Source organism: Epinephelus fuscoguttatus, linkage group LG4 (genome assembly GCF_011397635.1).
Source record: "Epinephelus fuscoguttatus linkage group LG4, E.fuscoguttatus.final_Chr_v1".
Classification (NCBI taxonomy): domain Eukaryota; kingdom Metazoa; phylum Chordata; class Actinopteri; order Perciformes; family Serranidae; genus Epinephelus; species Epinephelus fuscoguttatus.
Genome location: NC_064755.1, coordinates 10,364,676 through 10,383,005, shown reverse-complemented (window position 1 = coordinate 10,383,005; position 18,330 = coordinate 10,364,676). Strand labels below are relative to the sequence as shown.

Sequence of the window (18,330 nt, the reverse complement as noted above, 5' to 3'; positions counted from 1 at the left end):
TTAAAGCAACACTGACATTTTGGGAAATACTTGTTGCCATCTTGAACAGTGCCCAAAGTGAATCAGTTCAAAGGAAAAGCGCAAAAATGCTTTTCAGGGAAAGAGCATGGAGTATCCTTAAGCTATTCCCCAAAACATCACATAAAGGTACTAAACTGGAATTGTTAGCTACTGTTTGTTTACAGTATCGCCAGTGAAAGTGAAAGCCAACTGCTTGACATTTTTGTCTCTCTATATTTGTGTTTTTTCGCTAGTGTCAGTCCCCAAGTAAATGTTCCAGGCTATAAAGCCAATTTTTGTAGAGGCCAAACTGTAAAATTATAACTTCCAGGTCCATCACATGATGCCATTGGGCCTGAAAAGACTTTTTATATAGACTTACATTGTGAAAGAGACATCCGTAAATCAGTGGAAAAATATTTTTGAGCGTCACAACCCCTGCAGAATGACTTGTTCCACTATTGTGATTTGATCCATTCAGCCTGTTAACATTTGGGAAGTCTAGAAAAGCAGCACAATTAAATCATTTTATCTCCATTCAAATTAGTAGAGGGCAAAACTGGAGGTTAGCTGCTCGACTGATGGAAGTTAGTTGCTGGGCTTGCAAAAGTCTGTGGTGCGCTTACCTCGCCTGCATGCTGTATCCAAGAACATCCTGAACACAGCAAAATAAGAGGAAATAAGAAAATACAGGCAGAGTCTCACCACCTCACACGTGTATTGGGTGATGATTGAGAGGAATTACTTTTACTTTTTTTTCATGAAAGTTCACACATCATACCTTAAGCATACATCATTTTAAATGCTTATTAGCCTGACCAAAATTTTAGACTAAAATTTGCCCCCTGTATTTGTCATAATTGCTAACAGCATAACCAAACTCGCTGACAGTATCACAACAAAAACAGTTGAGCTCTACATTTTGAGTAGCCTCTGCCAGTGGCAGTAGCACAGGCTAAAACTGGGCACCGTGCTCAAGAAATGCAAGGGGCTGCACTGGTGGAGGCATGTTGCAACAGCTCCCAGTGAGGTGATGAAATACAATTTAGGAAGGCCAGCAAAAGATCATTGTATCCTGAGATAAATAGTTGAATTCCCCTGTTCTTGTCAGAAAGTACACTACCAGGAATATGTGGTTTCATGTATTTGACTGGCCAACACCACACGTTGCTGAATGCATCATATTTCAGCAAAAGTTGAGCTAGCTTCAACAGAAGACCTGCCATGCCAAGACAAATGACACTACACCACTGGCTGTGGTGGACTGTTTTGCTTTGTGATATTGCTTGTTCTGATGTGGTGTTGTTTTAGGTTTTATATATTAAACCAATTCTTGGTATGGAAGTCAGAATGATGGTATTGTGACCACACTATGTGTTTGTGTAGGTGCTTGTCATGCCCATGTGGAGCTGCGGGCTCACCAGGATGCAGCTCAAGTTGTTTTGCTCTCAGTCGGTCACTCCCTGAGAAGGAACGCCACCAGAAACTGCTCATCTGGTGGTTTTTCGTCTTTAGCCTCTCTTTTCTTCCTCCCAGATCCAACTCTCTGTCTTTTCCCTCTCAATCCGCCTCTCTCTGAGGGGGAAAAAGCAGCTTCCTGCCCCTTTGTCCAGCTGGCAGATTGAATAGAAACTCCTGGAAAGATTAGCAAGATCCAGCGCCAGTGTAGAGAGCCGAACAGAGCAGAGAGTCAGATCCGAACTGAAGGGTGCTGGGAGGAGAGGGGAAGTGATGCCTGCTTCATGCTGCTTCTGATGTGTAACAAGGCCAGGGCTTAACGGCCCCGCTGCCCCTGCTTTCCTAAAGCAACTCAGGAGGAGAGCACATCAGAAGCTTTTTATGAGTCTGACCTTGCAAGCAGAGCTGTGAGTTGCATGCGGGACATTGCATTAGAGTTCAGCTAATACAAGGTCTTCTTAAGTTTTGCTGGCTTTGATAATCATGCTGAGTTATTCAGCATTTTCCCAAGTTTCCCCAAGCATTAACTTCTTATCAGGGTGAATAATTCTCTCACACTACATTTGGATCAGCATTGGCCTACAGCTAATGAGTGTCGGGTATCATACATCAATCTTTTTGGTACCTACCAAAATGTCTCTATAGAAGAGTGTTGAACTGCAAAGTATTAGAAGCTGGCACTGAATGCCTGGTCAGAATCTTGTTGATCTGTTTTTTTATCAGATAGTTCCTGATTTGGATCAATGCTTTTCAAAAAATCCCCACCACTACCACTACAGTACACCTACATATCATTTCAGTCTAATCAGTTCATTGTTTTATGTTGAAAATGATGAATTACAGGTTCATATAGTTCATGTAAATGTTATCTTAGGGCAGTAACATGCAACATGAACAACGTGCAACGTGCTAATGCAGACTCTTCAAGCTATGCACGATTAATTTCACACTTTGTTGCATTCTGGAGTGTGTCACTTGAAAAACTGTAATGCAGCGTAAGCATGAGCTGCAGTCAGGGTGTTGCTCCTTGAGCCGAGATAAAAACAGTCAGAGAAAGTTGTCCCCTCCTATTTCAGCTCACTTCCACTTAAAATAACCACAGCTGATCAATTTGATAAAGCTCTAATTGAACATGTTCAGCATATTTATCACACACATCCTATCGGCTATGTTTTCCTTTTTTCTTCTTTGTGTGCAGCATACATCCTTCACAGTCAGTCAGATTTTTTTTGTTTAAGATTTTTTTTTTTTCAGGGTTTTTTGCCTTCATTATAGAACAGCTGGAGAGTGACAGAAAAAGACATGCAGCAAAGGGCTGCAGGTTGGACTCAAACCTGGGCCACTGCAAAGGCCCCAGCCTATGTGGGGTGCAAGCTCCTCCCAGTGAGCTGTTGGGCGCCCTGCATGTTTGTTTACTACTTTGGTCATGGAAACGCTCTGATCAACTCTACGTCGCCCCCCTGTAGACCATGTTGTGCAATTTACTGGGATTGCGTGTTTGTGCCAGCTGGGCCAGGCGTTGTCATTGGCCATGCCATGTTTCTGCTGTTAGAACTATTGATACAAATGCTCCAGAAACTAATATGAGAGAAAGACAGCACCACCCACATTTGAGAATTTGCAACAATGAAATGTGTGGTATTTTTAGCCACATCAGCTAGTGGCAATGTCAGTCTCTCCGTCCACCACTTTTGTTCAGACTGAAATATCTCAACAACTATCGGATAGACTGCCATAACATTTTATACAAACCAGAGGATGAATCCTACTGACTTTGGTTATCCCCTGACTTTTAATTCACTATGAGGTTGACATTTTTGTTTTTTTAGCAAAATGTTTTTAGTAAACAACTCTTTGATGGATTGCCACATTCTGATTGAATTGTAATAACTTTGCATTTTGTGCCACTGTCAGTTCAAAATTTTCATTTCTTTTTTCAATTTTTGACCAAATAGCTGCAAAACTAATGACCCTCAGCCTCAGCTGTACTTTGTGTTTATTGTCAGTGATCAAATGTTAACATTCTTCCATGCTAAACTAAGATAGTGAATGTGATAAACATTATACGTAAGCCTAGCATTTAGCTCAAAAGCAGCTCCGTACAGCCTCGCAGAGCTGTTAGCGTGGCTGTAGACTCTGATTGCTTGTTAGCATTATTGTGAAAAAACATCTTACATCTCTATCACACAGATAATATATAATATCAGCATGTAGATGCAACTACTGGGTTTGTTACAAAAACACCATTTGTGTCTCTGAAATGTAGAGATCTGCTGCTAGCAACATTAGCATTATAGCTAATGTCTCCTATTAAAGTTAGAGAGTGGTAAATACAGCTCAGACCAACGCGTGGAAGAGCCTTGTTTTTCTACTGTAATGTCAGTACACCTTTAGTCTTGTTACAACAATAAATGGCTTACACTGAGTATCTGATTATGTAAGTGTCATTTATTAAGATGTTAATATCCTTTTAGTCTATTGTCTTCTCTAAAAAGTCTTATGCAACACCCCCTGTTACATCACTGACTGGAGGTGTCACTAGTAGTTCAACACGCTTAAAATTTCAAACTGTACAGAACAGTGTTGCAAACTTGTCTGTTTTCTGTTGTGTTTTAATATTTCCATTAGAACTTTTGTCTAGTTGTTGATGATGGGGCAAGTAAGCACAACAGGGGCTTCATACGCTAACCAAGGCCTGTGAATGAAGGACCCAGCTAAGTGCTGGATCGTGAGCTAGAATCTCTTTAACAGTCGAGTTAGTAGTCTGCCTACTAAGTCAGTATCTGTTTATCTGCCTCACTGATCCGTGTGTGATTGTAAGACTGTTTGCCTGTCTGTCCTACTGTCTATCCTGTTGTTGTTGTACTTCTCTAAGCCTCTGAGCTCTGTGTGTGTGTGTGTGTGTGTGTGTGTGTGTGTGTGTGTGTGTGTGTGTGTGTGTGTGTCCATATAAGATGGTCTGACAGGCTTAGGATTGACCGCCTTGCCTACTGACCTTGCAGAAGGGAGTGAGTGAAGGAAGGCTTTGGACTATTTAATCTGCTGGCTTAACCAGATACGTTAATACACACCAAGCACACACATTCACTCACGTTCACTCACTTCCTCATTGTCTATGAAAAGTACTTAACTCCTTTTTCCTTCCATCTTCTTAATCACTCTTATTTCCAACCCTCACTTCATCATAAGCTCAGGATGAAGGATTTCAACTTTACCCAGCTACAGTCACTGTTTTACAATTCAGAGTCAACTGTAACAGAACAAAAGAACAAACTGTGGTTGCTAACGTGACAGAGAGGCTGGTGAAGCTCTCAAACCAGCTACAGTCAGATCTTACTGGCATGTGCTAATTCCTCATTTAAAATTTCAGTTCTTTCAACACTATTTTCTGTTGCCAAACGGTGCCCTTCTGTGGTTAAAGTTCAAGGAGTGTGGTTTGCAAGTACCTGCAAAAATATGTGATTAGGGGAAAGCAAGTTTTGTTTCATTTAATACCGACTGTTTCTTGCAAGGATTTCAAGATCTTGATCTCAAGACCTGCTCATGTAACAGTAAGTCTTTAAAATGATGCAGCAGATTATGTAAGTCATCTGATTTTTTCACACATTTTATCTCAGGAAACAGTCCAGCTGCACTCTGCATAATCTTAAAGTGGTGCAATCAGTAGCTTTAGATAATTAGCTCTCTTAAAACATTTTGAGAGCTTGCCTCTCTCATTAGCTTTTTCCACATTTCTCAATTCAAATCAGAGTGCAGGGTGTTGTGTTTTTTAGTGTAATGACAGCTCAAAGGTTATCACAGTCCTCCACTTGTATCCATGTCTTTTAAACATTTTGTATTGGCTGAGGTTATTGGTAGGGATGCACCGATTGTGAAATTCTGGACCAACACAGATACAGATGTTTAGAATAACGATTTGGCCAATAGCTCGATACTGATGGTTTTTTTGTAGTTGTTTATTTTGTTTTTGTTTCAGCAGCTGGCTATACTAGCTACTATTGTCTGATTTCTCCTGCAAGTAATCAACACAACATTTATCCAGCACAAAATTGATGTGACACAACAGATAAACATCAGCCACTGCCAACTGTCTTTATGCTTAAGAGGGTTCCTAACTGAGCGAAATGACGCAGAAGTATCTAAGTGGCTGCCATAATAAGAGCTGATCAGATTCTCTTAATGCTAAGGAAAGGCGCTTCAGTGCTTTCTTTATAATCTCCTTTATCATAGGATACACTGGACCACCCTTTACAAAAGGAAAGGAGATAATGCTGTCCCACAGTTAGGTGTGGCAGCAACATAAAAGCGATGTACTGGTCTGACCTTTTTTATTTGGGAACTTATTCATTTTGTCACATTACAGATCCACAATCTCTATCAGCTGTAAAAACTTAAAAACACAAACACAGCTAAGTGCTGGTCCTTAAGCTATTATAGGCTTTTAAACAGATCTATGCCCTGAATGTTTCCAAAGACATATTCCATATTTGTATTGCTTCTTATATTCTCATTCTGGTATTATATTTTCTTATGTTTTATAAGTATTAAATATTTACTGTTCTCTTAAATTAAACCTCTCAGCGAAAACAGCCTTGTTGATTGAAGTCAGCAAGATGATTTTTGACTGATAACAATGTTCGGCCAATAAATTGATAAACCTGTTATTGGGAGTGTTGATGTAGCAAAATCAAAATGCATAAAATAAAACATCTGTAAAAGATAACCACAATGAGTGGTTCTACCCCAAAGAGAGCACAAAAGCACAGTTAGTGCGCAGTTAACAGTATATTAAGTTGTCTAATGGCCATCATAAAAAGTGACACGTGATGCCTAGTGTTGTCATGATACTGAAATTTCTAACTTTGATACAATACCTTGAAAAATATTGGTACTTGATACCATTTTCAGTACCACAGAAGAAATTGACATTGAGGGCAAATGATAAAGAGAACAGCAGAATGTCTGTAATAAACATTAACAATAAGAGAGGCCCAAGAAAGTATCACTGATACCACAGCTGGTAGCGGTTCATCAGTACTGCAGAAAATGGGTATTGAAACCACTTCAGATATTTAGTATCAGTTTATATTGACAAGTTGATATTTTTGACAACACTGATGACACCACTGCTTGAAATCCTCTCCTTGCACGGCAATAGGTATTTCTCATAGCAGTTATTGTGTCTCCCAAAGGACTCGCAACACTGTCATCCGCCCCCTTACAGAGTTTCTTCTTTATGACATTTGGAAAAACGCAATGTTTCAAGCCCAACTTGGCTCTTTGTCAGGCACAGAGAAGCATTTTGACGTGTCATCACAGGAAAGACACAGCTGCAATTGATAACATTAATATTGGCTGTATTCCATTTAGGTAAGTCATTTCCCGTACCGTGGTATTGTGTATGCTGGCAAACTAGTGTTGCTTAATGGGGGAGTTCAATGGAACAGAGCCATTGTTTTTATTCGGCCTACCTGGAAGTAATCTAGCAAGTCGGGTATGGAGGTGAACCTGGGGCAAACCCAGAACACAGTAGAGAGATTATATGTCCCATCTGCCCTGTGAATGTCCCAGGATCTCCCTGGAGGAGTTGGAGGAAGTGGCTACAGAGGGACATATGGGCGGCTTTGCTTAGCGACCGTGCCCCGGACCTGGATAAGCAGATGGATGGATGGATGAATAGGCTGTTATACTGTGTTACATTGTACAGGTGTTGTTTTTATTGTGTCAACGCCTTGTGTTATGCATTATGGGCTGCACACAGCTGTGTTTTATGGACTTAAAGTACGTCATTGCTGGTTACTCTTGCAGGCTGTGCATGGCAGTTTCTCAATTGCCACACTCTAAATCCCAGAATGACAAGTTGGTACTTGTGTCCTTTACACAAAGATGTTCCCATGTCACCTTCACGGCATTAGAATTCTCAAACATGAACACTTTCAGCTTTATGCCATTATTTCAGACTCACAGCTGCTCATTTCCCCTCTCTTGAACTTCTTGGACATGATGTGACATTCATGCACTTATTTTGGGTCTTCTCTTGGTTATTCCTCAGCTGCTTGATGTCATAGAGGACATAGAAACATGTACTGAGAAAAGTCTCAGGGCTCCAAAAATACATTATGCTGTCCAGAAACCCCACTTTCTAGATTGTGAGCAGGCCAGCTGAAAGTTACAGAATGACGTCAAAGTCTCTAGTTCAGTATTTTCCAATCTGATCTCCGCCCTAGATCTGTGGGCAGTTTAGTATGTATTAAGCCATGTTACAGCAGCACAGGCCTTGTCATTATTGCTTCTGGACAGCAGCCTGTTTACAAACCTACTTCACAAAGACTCCTCTTCGCCTCTGGGCACAACACTCAACACACGCTACTCTGTCACAGTGTATGAGTGTGTGTGGATGGGGTCGTGCACATGTGCATGTTCATGCATGCTCAGTCAAACCACTGCAGGCAAGTCTTTCCCTCTTCTTTCCACTTTTTCTCTCTGCTCTGGTTCTCTCCGTCTCTATTTTGAGATGCACATGTCTGCTGTGACCCAGCACGTGCCGATTCTGTCAGATTTAGTCTCAGGTTCAGTGGATTGTAGCAAAACACTCACGCCCTAATTTAAAAAAACGGAGGAAAGTGGGCTGTGTCCTTCCAAGGCTTCTGTAATCAGCTAATGTGGACCACTGCTGTCAGGTGGAGAGCTGACACAGTTTAGGTTGGATTCTGACTCTTCTATAGACAGTGCAGACTTGCAGATCTTTATCTTAGCCAAAACACTGACCTTTGCCCTCTGCTTCAGTCAGTCCCTTTTAGCCTCAACAATGGAGAATTATCTTTTCAAACAACTTTTCTCACATCCACCTTCTGTCTGTGACTCTGCTGTTCTTTTTTTATGCCTGTATGTTCCCCAGATGTCTCATTTCACACTTTCTGGTTCAGGCCTCACACATGCCTGTTAGGTGTGCATCTGTGTGTGTGTGTGTGTGTGTGTGTGTGTGTGTGTGTGTGTGTGTGTGTGTGTGTGTGTGTGTGTGTGTGTGTGTGTGTGTGTGAATCTATTTAAGTGTATTTGTGTGTGTGAGTGTGTTTGTATGTGTGGTTGTATTGGGTGCTAGTTAGTAGGCCTGTCAGGATGTGAGGGGGCCAGCTGCTGCCTCAGGGCTGAGAGAGAGAGAGAGAGAGAAGAGAGAAGAGAGAGAGAGGGAGAGACAGAATGGGAGAAAGAGAGGGAGGAATGCCAGGAATCCCATGGGAAATCCACTCTGACCATTTATATTTGTTTGTTTTTCTGTTTCTCACAGTCCATCTTGCAATAGCTCTCTAAACATATTTAATATGGATGGCTTTCAATATATTAGGATGCAGTAATTGTGAGGTTCTGGGCTGATACCGATAAAGATGTTTAAAATAACAATCTGGTTGATGGCCTATAGCCGATACCAGGATTTTTATGGTTTTGTTGTTTATTTTTTTTTGTTATTTATCCCCCCTTTAGTGCCTGGCAAACAAAGAAATCTGCACCATAAAATGCCTGAACTGTTTTTAGTAATTGACCCCTTCAGAACACTACTTTTGAATGAGCACAAATTTAAGCATACAAATTTACCTATGAAACAGCCATAAATATACCCTTTCGCATAAAAATCATGTAAAAAAAAAAAAAAAAAACTGCTTTAAAACTTCTTCTTTACTATATACATTATATCATAATTTTATTTTATTTATTTATTTATTTATTTTTTACTCAATAGAGCTTGAATACATTGTAATGTAACTCAATGCAACATCAGTTAGCTGTTAGTTGCGGCCACCAGTTGCAAACAGCTAACATTAACTAGTGCTCCTCCTTCTGATTTCAACCCGGATTCGTTTTTAACAATATAGCATTATCAGGTGAACAATAAGGTGTGTTCCCTGGCAGGTCCATAGGGAGTCCACTGCGTCCTTTTGTCCTGAGGAAGACCTCTGTTCATCCCAAACACGGTTTTCAGGATAAGTGGATGCCGGCTGCTACAAGCCATTTCGTCACACAGCAGTGAGATCACAGAGCCCATTTGCCAAACAGTCATTGTGTTCTTCTTGTACCTCCTTATTAATTTAAATTTGTGGCCATTAGTTTTTAGTTCATATGACACATTTTGCATCATACAGCAGATTTTCACTGTCTCTAGGGCTGTTGCAAGCTACAGATTGTACTTCCATACTATGGAGACAAAATATAGATGCAGATCAAGAGAGAAAACTGCATCTCTCTCTCTCAAACTACGACGAAACTCAAAACAAATGATAAAGCTAAGCAGTAATGATCAAATATGTCAGAAGATTCTGTTACTGCGTTGCCTATTTCTCACCTAGAATGTTTTCAGAAACGCATTTTAGATCACTTTCCTGTAATTCAAGATTGTTTGTTACCAGAAGACCAGCATATTGCTTTCTGTGTCAAAACGGACACGCTCACATTACATCACCCGCCAGCAGAAGCATTTATTGGTCTGGCGTGGCGCAGTGCATTGTGGTAGTTGCAGGTTTCCTACCTCTTGAGAGAAAGCAAATGCCACAGCCTTCTTTTTCTGTTTTCTCTGGTCATGTAGCATCAATTTTAAAACTATTTGCATCTTTCTACTGTATAGACTGCCCAGTTTTATGAGGAGAGCATCATTATAGCAGTGAAAATATGTCTTTGGGCTAGTTATTTATTGGGTAGTCACATTGAGATTAAGATCTCTTTTGCAAGAGAAACCAAATAACAAGTTACGTAACACAAAGACATACTAGTTACAGTAATCACTTTTATTGTGGTTTCCTTGTTTGTTTGTTTTTTGTATGATTTATATTATATTGATTCAGTTTTTCTATGTTGACAAATACAAAGAATAAAGACAAAAAAGAACTGTGGTCATTCATATAATTAAAACAATATTTAAATCTGTGTAAACATTACATTCTAGCAACACAGTTGTTCAACTTGATTTGTGTCAAACAAATAATCCAGGCTTTTCAACTATTTTAAATGGCATCATATCTTTTAATACAAAATATGTGAATGCTTGATGAAGATCTGTGCATTTTTTTAGGTTTTTGAGTTGTATGCAGCCTGTTTTTGTGGAGTTTCTTAAATTGTTGGTTGCCCAACAGCCTCTGTGGGTGTTACACAATATTTATGATTATTCCAATAATGGAAATTCCCCACAATCAACTGATTGTGAGTGTTTTGTATTGCAATACAAAAAAAAAAAATAGGAATATATGTATGAAGACGCATGCAATGACTACCCTCTGTTCATGTGAGGCATAATAATCCCCATACTAACAGTGAAAATATTGAAGACTAACAGCAGGGATGGAGAAATGGGGCAAAATAGAATGTGGTTGGAGGCTGAGTGACACAGGGCTGTGGGGAGATGTAGCGATGTCCTGATGAGGGAGAGAGGAAGAGGAAGAGAAACAGCAGGGATGAGCTGGAAGGCTCAGCCATCCATCACTGACGTTCAGGTCATTAGTCTATTTACAGAGAGCTGGCACTGCGCTTCCACTTGTCATGTGGAACCAATATTTAATTAAAGCTGAACTAGGGAGGCTAATTGGGACGGACCTGCCCTCAGGGGGTGGTTTAGACTAGTGCAGTGACTGAGTGAAGCACCCGTCACACTGTGGGCCTCTCTGTCAGAGAAAGTAACCTGTAATTTTTAGCTACCAGAATGTCATTTAGAATAGGTTTACTTGTTATTCTTACAAGTGGAGAATGCTGCTTAGTTTCTAGATTACAGTGTTTGTAAGACCTGTTTAGTTAAGGACAGCCAACATGATGTTTGCTGAGGATCCAATAAGATGTTTAGTCAGTGGGGTGTAGGCGAGCTTTGTCTAGTGTTTGTTCAGGACCTGTGGCTGAGGGTGTTAAGTTTGTTTTGAGGCCTCTGTCTGGACTCTTTGGGATGGCAGATCTCAGTATCACAGCTGTCCCAGAGACAAGACTGGAAAGGTCTGGTTCAGTAAGACCACAGATCAAACCTGTCAGGAACAGAAACTGTAACATTTTGACTCACGACTTTCTGTCCTAATACCGCACCTGGAATCTGCTTTCACACAGGTTAAGTCATCCAGAGAGATTCCCTCACAAGATCCTTTAAGCACTGTTTTGACTTTTGTAGTGTTTTCATAGACACTCCATTGTCACTCTAAAGAAAATAGCTCGTGGTGCATCTGTGTCCCATCTGTGACTCCTGGCAGCCATGACTGGCACAGTCATGGAGGCCTGTTTGAATGTTGGCTACACAAGCAGTAAGTAATTTAGTTTGAAGAAAAGACAAATTTCTTACTGTGGGTACATGTGAAATTAATTATTTAAAAAGAAAATGAATATAAGGACAGAAATAATGTCCTTCCTCTAATATAAGTCTGTACTAGGACTAAAGGTCCAGACATACCAAAGTGATGCGAACACATTGCCGAAAGAATTAAGGATATTTACTGTGCGCTAGTGAACAATAACAAAAAACTATGGACTGTTTCTGCTTAAGAGCTCAGTGACTAAAGCAATCTTACTTTAAATAACAGTTCTGTTTCAGTGTCATGCCCTCTTGACTTGAGCCATTTGTTTTCTTTCCTCACTTCCATTTTTCTTCTAATGCACGGAGGTGAACTGCCAATGAGTCTTTCACCGTCGTCTCCCACAACGATTCAACATGTTAAATCATACAAAGGAAAAGCTGACAGTGGCCGATTAGTGCCAACGGTGCAGGACACGCTGCAAAACTAGGGTGGCTGACACTCACCAACAGCCTGACATTGAATAAGCTGCACCTATTATTATTTTAACACGGACTATCGATCAAATTGTGTGTACAATGTGAGAGGTGTGACAAACTCACAGGGAATTGTCACATGACTCGTGAGGTCGGTTGTAAAAACCAGATAAACCATCTACCTCTCAGCACCACAGCAGACAGGCTCAAGACTAGTCAGTGAACATAGTGGAGTATTTTTCAACTTAAGAGCCAAATAGTTTTCTTTGGGTTGATGCAGATTTATACAGAGCTAAATGGAGGGTGAATATTTGTCAGAAACATGACTCCAAGTCAATGCTGATGTTGCTCTGTGTCTGCAAAATTTGTAAAAGGGCAGCTGTTCAGGAACATGTTTGCTGTATCAGTTTTATAAGGTTTATAAGGGAAACGTGGGGTGGTTCTCCAGTTGTCCAAGTTAATCCATCACATTAATTGTTTTTGATTAGTTTAAGTAGATAATCCAGTTGCACCCTCCATGTGAGTGGGGTCATTGTTAGGTTAGACTTTTCACTTCATCACCTGCTGTTTGTTTTGTCGAGTTTGCATCGGTAGTGGCGCTAACCTAACAACAGAGCAAAGCTAACAGGGAGATGTATAGTTCAATACTGAAGGGCACACATACCCAAACACACTCCCCTCCCCTCCACGTTTAGATAACCTTCCCCCTTTTGCAGGACTGGGAGCAATTTACCCAGCACTGAGGAGGAGGAGGTTTTCATGCATCTGTGCTATCTCGTCATGAAATGGCCTTTGTGTATACGTATGTGTGCATGCTTGACCTCTAACTCCAAACAGTCCATCAGACGGGTGCATCGGCCGTCGTCTGGCTGCAGAGGCTGTAGGAGACACAGAGACAATCTGTGTTCATAACTCACACTGGGACGCAATATCATCCATAACCGAGCAAACACACACAGGGGGCAGACCGAGGGGTTAAGAAGGGGTAAGACTGGAATCCTCTGGGGCTTCACACCAACAAGATATGGACTGATGGAAAACCCAGATGTCCTGTGGAAAGTATGAATGAAACCGTTCTCCCTGCAGATGTTTTCCTCTGGCAGGTTGCTGATTTAAAGGGGATAAAAAGAGAATCAGTATTTGTGGCCATAGATTGAATAAAATAATGAACCGGTTGCACTGATGATTGATTCTGTTCTGACACCCGGGTTTGCAAAATTTGCTCAGTTTCCATGGTGATGAATCTGTTACCTGTTCACTCTCTTTCTCATAAGTACAGATCACCATACAAAACATTAATGAAGCAGCTTCTCAATTTTAGCCATTACTGACCATCACCTTGAATGGTTAAAATGACAAATATGGACCGCCCCAATAATACAGAACATCCCTAGCTTTAAAGGTATTTTGCAGCAAAATCAAACACACTGACCCTTCATCAGCACCAGAAGCTGGCTTGCATTTAAAAAAGTGTTATGACATTTTTCCTGTGTTTCTGACATTTGCTAATAATCATGTAGCCTTTCAAAGCCTTACAGTGTGTATCTTTGAATTAGCATTTTACTTCATGCTAACGTCACAGTAAAGCATCTCAATCTGGAGCACTTTAAGAAGCTCCAGATATGGCACAGCACACTCAGTGAGCTGTGCCATATCTGGAAAATTGCTCATCAATCTAGAATTACTGGAACAACATCTGATCATCATTTTTGAAATGGAAAACCTCCAGCTTTCTGCTTTCAGGCTGCACACAGGTGCTATATGGTAAGAGCAATACAGCTTGCCAGCACTATACAGATTTTTCTTTGCTGTGGAGAGCAGCTTGATTTCATTAAGTGACTTATTGTAGTAATGTCGCTGCCGGTTTGAAACACAAATATTAAAAGTCCAAAAATGTATTTTATTTTGGTCAATTTTTTGGAAAAAGGAAAATTGTTAAGGAACAATTGCTGCATAAAAGACATAATACATATTGCAGCAACACTCTTACTAAAAAGCCTAACTTAAACAGGGTAAAGAATAGGAAAAAAATGTGGGTTCTGTACCTAAGTGATGTTTAAAGTTGATGCCAAGCAATGTGTTGATCATCAGAAAAATTAATAGGCAACTATTTGGTTATTGTTTTAGTTATCAAGCAAAAATGCCAGGCATTGTCAAATGTCAGAATGTCCTCCAATGTGAATCTCTTTGGATTTTGCTCTGTGGGTTGTGAGTTCTTGTACAGCTGAGGTGGAGGGTTTGTAGCTAAAAAGGCCCACAGTGTGATGGAAACTTAATTCTAGCCTTTTATTAAATGAACTCCGGACAACGTCAGGAAAATCAGATTCGTAAATTGAGGCACACAACAGGAGATTTTCAGACTCATTCTTACCTACTGAAAATACTGCATTTAGTTTAGGCGAGGGGTGTTGCCTGAGTAGAGCATGCGGGAGGAAACAGCCAGTTTGTAATTTGGTCATGAAGAACAAAGTCTCTTGCTGTTTCTAAAATTTGTCAGATGATCTAGCCATTGACCTTTACAGACGAAAGTTATTAAATCTCATCATTTCTTCAGTTAGACATTTTCGTTTGTGGGTTCGTGTAAATGCACCCACTCTGTCAGTCTTGTATGACTGCCGCATGTTTCTGTCATTATAAGTCACATGATAAAAATGTCACCGACATGCCCACTTGTTCGCTGTAAAATCTTTGGATTAATTACCAGCAGTATTCATATATGGATTCAGTCAGACATTACACAGACTTTGGACAAGTGAGCTGGCAGGGTTACGTCTCATTAATGTCCGATACTACTGATTCAGACATTTGCTTTCACATTTACAGCTCATCTGGATAATGTCTTGATAAGTTCGGGGCTGCAGTGCATGTTTGAAAGAGACTTGTGTCACTGCTGTAGTCTAAACCCCCCTGAGGACAGATCTGTCCCAATTAGCCTCCCCCGTTCAGCTCTGATTGTTTAGATTGGATTTTGAAGACATGTTGGTTTGTGAGAAGTTTTGATAGATTAACTTTTTTTTTTTTAACCTTTTTTTTAGACTAGAGAATCAATCGAGATTAATTAATAGAGGCGTAATGGTTCACAGAATCCACGGTTTGATGGGTATGTAGGTTTTGTGATCATAGTTTGGTACATTTTCAATGCTGCAAGAGAAACAAAATAAGAAAAAGACATTTATATGTTTATTTTGAAAAATGAAAAAATTAAATGGGAGCTCACTGGCCAGAGATATTTCTATTGAATTTAAACCACTGAAACATTGGCATATTGCAACTCCTTAATTAACACTGAACTTGGTCAAGGCTAGCTCTGTTTTCAAGTTATACACAGTTACTTTACATTGCTCTCTGTTGCCCTGGAGGTCCATCCACTGGTTAGACTGACAGCTTCCTGAAACATTATAGCAGTGCTCAAGCCCTGTAATCAGTGAGTTAGGTGATAGCTTTTAATTTCCAAAGACTCAGCATCCACTCTGCTCCATTGGAAAACCGTAACACTTTAAAACAGTAGTTTGAATACTAATATAGTAAATGACACTGGGCTCTTACAACTCTGCTGTCTTTAATCTGGTAGATTTCATTGATTAGAATAACCTCCTTATTATTTGTCTTGCAAATGTTTGGTAAGCTACTGTTTACCCATCGTGGTTGGTGTTTGGTCACAGGGTAGTGGCAGTGGCAGATTTTCAAAGGCTGAAGAGCAGCATGATGGTGCACTGGGAGTCAGTCAGAGGTCTTGCTAGGACAAGCAGCCGTCCTTCCCTCCAACCAAACACTCCTCCAACGCCTTTCATGAGACACGAGCCAGATGCTTGGCCATTAATCACAGCATTGTGCGTGTGTGAGAGGGTATGCAGTGTGTATGTTTGGAGTGGCCGCACTCTTTGTTAAGTAAATGTTAACTGTGTGTTTGTGTGAATGCTGTGTTCCTAACATTAGTGTGGGAGCAGAGGATGGAAAGTTGGCACAGCAAGGAGAGAAAACAGGAAGATTTATATGTAAGGGAAGCGTTTAGTGAAAGGGACGGAGGAAGAGTGGATGAATGGGCATAGTGAGAGAGGGAGTAAGCAGGAGGTGGAGAGGAAATGTTTTATTCCCCTATCTGAAAGCTTTTCTTGCTGGCAGACGAGCTCCTGACCTTTTCCTTCACAGACGATGAATCTACTTTATTTTCTCTGCTCCTGCTCCTTCCCTCCAGGCCCCCATATATGTGTGAGAGTGTGTGTGCAGTGTATGCACATGCTTTTGTGTAAGGTCTTCAATGCATGTGTGTCTGCCTGTAGTTGAACGTATGTATGCATGCACAGAACATGTGGCCAGCAGGCTGTCTTTTCATTCACTGTATTCATGCCAAATAAAATATGAGATGCTAGTTCTTCATTGCTATGCCATAAAATGGAGCTAGAATTAAATTCATGATCTTATCCATTTAACTTTGTTGAATTTGTGCGTTTGCCCTCAGGTGAATCTGGGCTTGGGAAGTCGACACTCATCAACTCTCTGTTCCTGACTGACCTGTACTCCAAGGACTACCCCGGGCCCTCCCAGCGCATAAAGAAGACTGTGCAGGTGAGGTTATTCAGCATCACGACCTACAGACTCATTTGGCTTCACACATGATGTTCAAGTTTGGTTCATGTATCAAGGTTAGGTTGTAAGTAGGTCAAATATTATACCACAGACGGACTTCCTCCAAATGAACTCTTAAGAAGCAGTTGCTACCATGGTAAGTCAGAAGATCACAGCTCAGTAGTTGATGATGTGCTGATGACATCACAGCAATTTAAACAGGTCTAGCGTGATTATAACTTTGATTATTTTTTAATGCAGACCTTGAAGATTGTGTAAAGTCATAAAGAATAATGTATGGGGTGCTGCCACCTCTCATTACTAAGGAGGAATGTTATACAATTTCGATTTAACATATATTACATATGATGCTGAACATTCGGTAGGAGAAGGGGCCTGTCAGAAATCCGGTCACAAATGTCTGTGTCCCCACTGGAGAGACTGTAGTTTATTTTAGCTTGTAATATATGTTTAAATGTTTTAAAAATAATAATTTACAGTGGAAATTCAGGTTTGTGATCAGGCTCTGGCCCAAAACTGCTGCTGTGGTTTCGGGCTCGGGTCGAGCTTAGACAGAAACTATGCAGGTTCATGTAGGGTTGGGCCTGATTTTTGGGACGGTAGTAGCTCTAGGCAGGTTTAACAATGGGAATGTCATGTATCTTTGCCACGGCAAGTAAAATAGCTACATCCAATGAAAAACAGAGCCACAAATGAGACGCAGCTGCACAGGTTTTTGTAATCTGTTAAAGTTGTTTTAACTTACAGTTAAAAAACAGATTTTTGGTTTGGTTGTTTTCAAATGTCTTCTGCTTCTTGTGCGTCAACTGAAAATGTAGATGGCTGGATGAACTTGGCTCATGACTGACTGCATAAGAAAACATGACTGCTGCTGTTGGTTAAAATTGCATTTAAACTTCACAGTTTTGTTCATGCTGATGACAAAGAGAGATGCTGTTAACATTTGTCCAAAGCTTCCCATCACAACACATCACCACCAGCACTTTAATCTCCAAGAATATTATATAAAATAATTCAGAACACTAAACAAACATTGTAGATAACCCATAAAGGAAAGCCTTGATGCAAGTTTTACAGTATTTTCTTAATGCAAAACTATTCCGCTGCCAGATTTGTAGTTTCTTACTTGGATTGGATTTACTTAACTTAAATGCAGATTTATTATATGCTTGTCCTTAGTGCAGTTGTATTACGTTGGAAAATGTCAATATTGGTTTGAGAGAAACTATTTGAATGAAACATACCAAAGAATATATATATGTTTGATTTCATTTTTTGGAACTCAAGGCTTGTTCATCATTGTTGTGAAGCGTACATGTAGAAGTACTGCACACTGAGGGTGAGACTTTTACATATGAAACAGTGATCAGATGCAACCAAAGTCTTAAGAATGCATCAGCACGTCCAAGTCAGACATTTGAGCCGCCAAGTTGCACAGATGTTTATCATTACAGCATGAGATCTGAATGGAGATGAGTGATTGACAGTTCTGCACAAAAGCAGAAAAAAACTCCCTGAAACAAAGTAACAGTTGAAACAGGTTTTTTGGTTTTCTT

General features: G+C 40.3%; 1 protein-coding gene across 1 annotated transcript in view; it reads left to right on the top strand.

Annotated features, from left to right (window-relative positions):
• LOC125887815 (septin-7-like) overlaps window positions 1–18,330 on the top strand; it is a 62,590-nt gene that overhangs the window by 11,339 nt on the left and 32,921 nt on the right. Inside the window, exon 3 of the mRNA XM_049574892.1 lies at window positions 16,647–16,753. Coding sequence (XP_049430849.1) covers window positions 16,647–16,753 — 107 coding nt within the window. The remainder of the gene's footprint in view (window positions 1–16,646; window positions 16,754–18,330) is intronic.